This window comes from Grammomys surdaster, unplaced genomic scaffold (genome assembly GCF_004785775.1).
Source record: "Grammomys surdaster isolate TR1022 unplaced genomic scaffold, NIH_TR_1.0 371, whole genome shotgun sequence".
NCBI lineage: Eukaryota > Metazoa > Chordata > Mammalia > Rodentia > Muridae > Grammomys > Grammomys surdaster.
The window spans coordinates 3,390,612-3,397,259 of NW_021604790.1; the positions used below are offsets into that span (position 1 = coordinate 3,390,612).

At 47.0% G+C, this 6,648-nt stretch overlaps 1 protein-coding gene across 1 annotated transcript; it reads left to right on the forward strand.

Moving 5' to 3' along the window:
- Positions 1–1,190: 1,190 nt before the first annotated feature.
- On the forward strand, positions 1,191–1,562 carry LOC114632186 (60S ribosomal protein L27a-like). The gene has a single exon (XM_028780695.1). The coding sequence runs from the start codon at positions 1,191–1,193 to the stop codon at positions 1,560–1,562; it is 372 nt and encodes a 123-aa protein (XP_028636528.1).
- Positions 1,563–6,648: the final 5,086 nt, after the last annotated feature.

Here is a 6,648-nt window from a genome sequence, read left to right on the forward strand (position 1 = left end):
AGGATTGGTGTGCATAGCAGTTATATAGGATGCCATGGTGGGCGTTGGACTGAGACTTCGGCACCAGGGGATCAAATACCCTCTTATGGCCTTAGCAGATACCTGTACACACTGGAACCCCCAACACACACACACACACACACACCCCAGGATTTACAGGCAGAGGAAGAGGAGGTGGAAAAAAGATAAGGAGGAGAAAGGATCTTAGTGCTTTGCTATCCCAGCACTTGGGGTATGGAAGCAAAAGGATGGGAAACTCAGGGTTATCTTTAGCTCTATAGCAAGATGGAGGCCGGTCTGACTGCATTGTGACTGTCTCAACACTATACAACACAATACAGGGAGACATGGCCACACAGTCCTTCTGATCATCGCCACCTAGTGGTGCATGTGAGTAGTGCAGGACGGAGCGTGGTCTGATGGCGGGGCTCTCATCTCCAACCCTCTTCAGTAAAAGAAATCTCTTACTAAAGGTCTTTTTCTAAGACCTGTAGCAGGAGAACACCCAGGCTTGAAAGGCCCAAGAGGACAGGCTCCCTCCCAGACCTCTTGTCAATCTGATGAGTCCCCTCCTGCTTGGGTCTGGCAGGGCACTCTACCTCAAACACCCTTGCCTCAAAGCATAGAGAGAGTAGCTTTCCTGAGGCTCTGCTGCTCTGAGGTCTTCAGAAAAGACTAGTGCAGGACCCTGGGATCAAAAGACTCATGGGCCCAGCATAGTAGTCTTGTGGCTGTCACTCTCCAGGACCTGGGCTAGCCTAGAAACTGAGGAATAAAGACTAGTGTGATTTCACAAATGTCCCTGCACTAGGGTCAGGGCTGGAAAATCTGCACACGTCTCACTGCAATCGTGGCCAGCTTCTGAGGCAGATGTGGCTGTCCCAGTTTTATAGATGAGTGGCCTGGTGCAAGCTACCTGCTAAGATCACTCAGTAAGAAGTGTCAGGGGGGAGCTGGAGAGATGGCTCAGTGGTTAAAAGCACTCCCTGCCCTTCTAGAGGAGCTAAGTTTGGTTTCCAGCATTGACATCAGTGCCTTGCAACCGCCTGTACCTCCAGTTCCAGGGGCTCTGACACCCTCTTCTGGCCTCTACTAACATCCATGCTTGTGAATAAAATAAAATAAAATAAAATAAAATAATTTTTTTTAAAAAAAATAGCAGGGTTAGCTCTTTCCTTTCTGCCACAACCATGCCATCCAGACTGAGGAAGACCCAGAAACTCCGGAGCCACGTGAGCCATGTCCACGGCCGCATCTGTAAGCACCGCAAGCACCCAGGAGGCCTCGGGAATGCTGGAGGCGTGCCCCACCACAGGATCAACTTTGACAAACATCATCCAGGTGACTTCGGGAAAATTGGTATGAGGCATTACCACTTGAAGAGGAACCAGAGCTTCTGCCCAGCTGTCAACCTGGATAAATTATGGACGTTGGTTAGTGAGAAGACGCGGGTCAACGCAGCCAAAAACAAGACGGGCGCTGCTCCAGTCATTGATGTTGTGAGATCTGGCTACTACAAAGTTCTGGGCAAGGGAAAGCTCCCTAGGCAACTGTCATCGTGAAGGCAAATTCTTCAGCAGAAGAGCTGAAGAGAAGATTAAGGGTGTTGGAGGTGCCTGTGTTCTGGTGGCTTAAAAGCCACTCCAGGGGTTATTAAATGCTAACATTTAAAAAAAAAAAGCAGTGCTGGAATGTGGTCTCTGGATACTTGCCTTTTGATATTTTCAGTTGTGGATGAATATTATATTTATTTACAGTGTGTGTGTGTCCATGTGCACATAAGTATGCAGAGAACAATTTGGGGGAGTCAGTTCTCTCTGTTCTACCATGTGGTTCCAGGGATCAAATTTGGGTCCTCATGGTTGGTGTCAAGGGTCTTCACCCACTGAGCCATGTCTCCTACCCATGAACAAGTATTTATTGAACACCTGTTATGTCAGTCACTATTAGGTACTGAGGACACAACAAAATCTTCTCCTTCTTGAGGCTGGTGGGGATTAATGATTCATCATGATCGATGGCTGTAAAGCGGTAAACAGAGAAAAGAGATGCATACAGGTCTCTAATGGTGTGTATGGGGGAAGATGGCACAGGTGGGCACTCAGAACAGCACTGAAAGATGGCTGACTTAACAAAGGAAAAAGTGGAAAAGAATACAGCACATGCAAAGGTCCGGGGGCAAGAAAGAACACAGAACATTTGGGGAACTGATGGGAGGCTGTTGTAGTCACAGCTCAGAAACCAAGGCAGTGTGTGAGGTGCAGGCCTTGCAAAGGCTTGAACAGGTGTGTGCTCTAACCAAAAGTGTTATTAAAAATTTGGAACTATCAATTTATACACTCTTCATGCCACCATATAGAGTAGGTACTGTGATTGTACTCCCATTCTCCAGATGAATACACTGAGGTGCAGAAGAGGTCAGTCTGGGTTTGAGTCAGGCAGTTTGGCTCCAGTGCCCTGCCACTATGTTATTCTGCTGAGGAGTGAGGAGGTGACTGAGGAAGGACAAGGACTGAGCCTGGTGGGCTAGATCCAAGCTTGTGGTCTTATTCCAAACGTATTTAATATAAAAAGAAAAATAAACCCTACCTGGGGGGGGGGAGAGTATGTGTTACAACAAACATGGTGATCAGAGGTCAAAGGGTGAATTTGGGCCTTATTTCCCTCCTTCTGTACTCAGGTTGAAAGACTTGGCAGTAGACCTGAGCCACCTCACTGGACCCAAGTCTAAGGTTTAAATGGGACAGAAAGCTAACCAGGGCTGAGTTTTAAACTGAGTCTGTTTAGGAGAATAGAGGGAGGAGACTGAGGACAGGGGATAGGGAAGGTTGCTGAGTGGGAATCCAGGCAGACTTTAGCTCCCTAAACCAGGCTGATGGGAGGAAGAGAGTTGGCAAGGTGGGCCAAGGTTTTGGACATGAGCAGGAAGTGAGTCTGCCATATTCCAAGGTCCATCTGGAGGACAACAGAGCCATTTCCTGGGATAGGCAAACCCTGGAGGAAGACTTGCTTTGGGCAAAATCAAGACTCCAATCTTAGGCGGAGGTCTGTCACGGGGCAGACATCATTGATGCTGTGGCCGGCATCATCCTGGGGGCAAGTACAGGGAGCAGGGTCTGGCCTGAGAATTTTTTCTTTCCATGCTTGGCCAGAGATTGAAGGAACATGAAGGGACTGAGGGAGAGAGGTTTCCAGGAGGGCCTGCATGTCCCGGGAAGCCAGTGAAACTGGAGACTCAAAATGTCTATCAACACGGGTGTGATGTGGAGTCCACAAGAGATTCTGTGGTCTGTGGCATCAGGGGTTGAGGACAGTGGATGGAATGGTGAACATCGACATCTTTCAAAGTCTCCCAGTACCCATATCGTGAAGGAAAGGACTAGGTTTTGCAAGTTGAACTTTGACCTTCATACACACGTGCCCTACCATGTATGCCCCTTCTACACACATACACGATATATAAATAAATATAATTTTAAAAGTCTGGCTTTGAGAGTGGGTCTGGTTTTACGCAAATGTGTGGTGGAGGGTTTCCTAGTGTGACAGTGACTGGAACATCTTCCCATGGGATCAGGTAGGTGTAGTAGTGGACACCATAGGTTTCGTAACCTCCTCCATGACTGAAGTTTCTCAGTGGGTGAGGCCCGGCTTGGTGGAGGTGGTGACCAACAGCTCTCATCTAAGCCCTGCTGGGACATGCCCAGGGCTGAAAAAGAGATGTTTTGTCCTAATCTGTGCCATCTGTCAGGCAACTTGGGTGGTCAATAGAGCAGTCTGCACAGGACGGACAATGTGTAAGCTCATCCAGAGCTCTTGGGAGCTTGGCTGAGTCTGGATGTGGGCCCCATATTGTGGCCCTCATTCCCATACAGGTGTCTGTCTTGACAGCCCCAGGCTGATCTCCCTGCTTGTATTTGCTGGTGGCTTCCATCAGACACAGCAGGACCCATGGAGAACCGTGGGTGTGTTTAAGAAACAAAGGCAACTCAGTCATCCCTAGGGAGATGCAGAGAACTAGGGAGAGGAGGAGCTGTTCTGAGTCTCACTGTGGTTTCTATGTTTCCGTCATTGCTGGGAGCAGAGGCCAGCCACCCGTGGAGAGGGAGGGAGGCAGATTGGGCTCTGAGGAGATCTAGTGGAAGCCGACGGTGGCAGACAGTACAAGACTGCCCTTTCCACGGTTGCTGATGAAGGTGGTGGGGGAGGTCCACAGGTAACATGCAAGGGTCACTGTGGGACCTAGCAACAGTTGTGTACCCAAGAGGATAGAAACACACAGGTCATTGAATGAAAGCTCGAAGCTTCCCCCAAGTCATACTGAAGTCCGAGCCCCAGGGTGATGGTGTTTGGAAACAGGGCCTTCGGGAGTGACTGGGTCTAAGTAAGGTCTAAGTAAGGTCATGATTGATATTGGGATCCGAGTCCTCATGTGACAAGACCAGACCTTTAGCTCCACTGCCATTTAAGAACATGGGAAGAAAGTGCTGCTACCTGCAAGGCAAAGATGTCCTCATCCCACCTCACCACGCTGAACCTCAGCTTGAACATTTGGCCTCCAGCTTTGTGAGGAATACATTTCTGTTGACTAAGCAACCAGGTCTGCTGCGTTACAATAGCAACTGCATCTATCGAAGCCAAGGTGGCCACAGAAACGCTTGTACAGTGGTGTCTGTCCTGACAGCCTCAGAGAGGGTAGAACACATGATCTTTCACTTAGCAAATGGATTAAGAAAAGGTGGCAGGGGCTAGAAAGGTGACTCAGAGGTTAAGAGCACTGGCTGCTCTTCCAGAGGTCCTGAGTTCAATTCCCACCAATTCCCACCCACATGGTGGCTCATAACCATCTACAGTGAGATCTGGTGCCCTCTTCTGGCCTGTGGGCATACATGCAGACAGAACACTATACATAATAAACAAACAAACAAATAAATCTTTGAAAGAAAGGAAGGAAGGAAGGAAAGGTGGCAGCTGAGCCTGGTGATGCAGTGTCAGTGCTTGGGAGGTGGAGGCAGGATGGTCAGGAGTTCAAGGCCAGCCTCAGCTGTACACTGAGGCAGGATGATATAGACAGGCTGGGGATCAGAGTAGCTCTCCACATACCACAATGGTCAACTAAGAATCCACGGTGTTTGTCAGGAGCCATAATGGGACAAGCTAATAATTAGCAGGTGATCATCCTGAAATGGCTTGCCTTGGATTATTATATAATCTGAGACAGGTGAGTCCTTATTCAGCAAGGCTGCGAGGGACTTGTTTTAGGAAAGATCCCTGATATTACTATGCTTTTCCTATGATTATTATTAAACAAATATAACAATCACTAAGCAATAGCACACCCTTTTGGAGCAGATCTCTTCAGATCTACGAAGATGTACTGTCTTGTGGTGATGCTATACAGACAAATAGATGAGTTCTTAAGTCTTTTCTTTTTCTTTTTCTTTTTGGTTTTTCAAGACAGGGTTTCTCTGTATAGCCCTGGCTGTCCTGGAACTCACTCTGTAGACCAGGTTGGCCTCGAACTCAGAAATCCTCCTGCCTCTGCCTCCCAAGAGCTGGGATTAAAGGCGTGTGCCACCACCGCCCGGCTCGAGTTCTTAAGTCTTAATGATGATCTTATAAGAATTCCTAAAATTATATCAATGATTATTAGGCTCTTTTATAGCGGGACTGCTATTAGGTCCCTTTCTGATAGTCAAAACTGCAATGAGAACTCTGAGAGTCTTCCAAGTGTCACCAGTTAATTGCTCTTAGGTAGTAGCCAGACTTTCTTTCTCCTACTCAGAGTACATTCCAAGAGGTTGTAAAACAATTGACCAACGGTCACTGATAGGGAACTCATGATTTATCATAGGTGCTAGGACAGGAGATAAAGTATTGCCACGGTTTATCTATACAAAACTTCACTAATTTCCTTATAGTTTTAAACCTTCACTGAACCTGTGGAGCTAGACAAGTGATGGATGTTTAGCCAGATAATTACTCCTAATGGATATGCATGTAAACATTCTCTGTTGTAAACTTCTATTTCAATTTATGATTTGATTTTTGGTGTGAACTTGTGATAAACTTTGTAACATGTGATCATGTACTCTGAAAGACATATAAGTACTGGAGACAAAGACAAAGAGAGAGTCGTTCGTTCCTTCCCTTCTTTTTCCTCTGCCTAGAATTTTTTCCCTTATTAGAATTTTTTCTTTTTCCCCACTTAGGAGTTTCCCACTTTTCCCTTTAGATAGCTTTCATAGGAAACTTTTTACACTTAGTAATAAACTCTATAATAACTTCTCTAAGTGTCTTTTCTTCCTGTGACCTCAGACTAGCAGGCATAAGTTAGAGCCCAGCAGTTCCTGCTGAGACAGAACAAAGGCCACATTGCCTAATCCTCTGCTGTTAGGCTACAGGTGTTAATCACCTAAGCCTGCAGTCTTTTACCCTCAGAAGAAGTTTTTAGGACTTTTTAGAAGTTATCATCAGCATTTCAGTACAGGTCAGAGAGTCAGAAAGCCCTGAGACCCTCAGACTTTAAAGCCATCACCAGAGTCCTACTCTGTGCCCCTGCCACTACCCTTTCTGGGCTGGGAGGCTCCCGGCAGGTGTTTAAGCTAGAAGCCAGTCTTCAAGGCTATTATCAAAGTACATTTGCCAAAG

What these genes read in the sequence shown, in the direction of transcription:
- LOC114632186 (XM_028780695.1), top strand. Translation starts at nt 1,191, where the DNA reads ATGCCATCCAGACTGAGGAAGACCCAGAAACTCCGGAGCCACGTGAGC.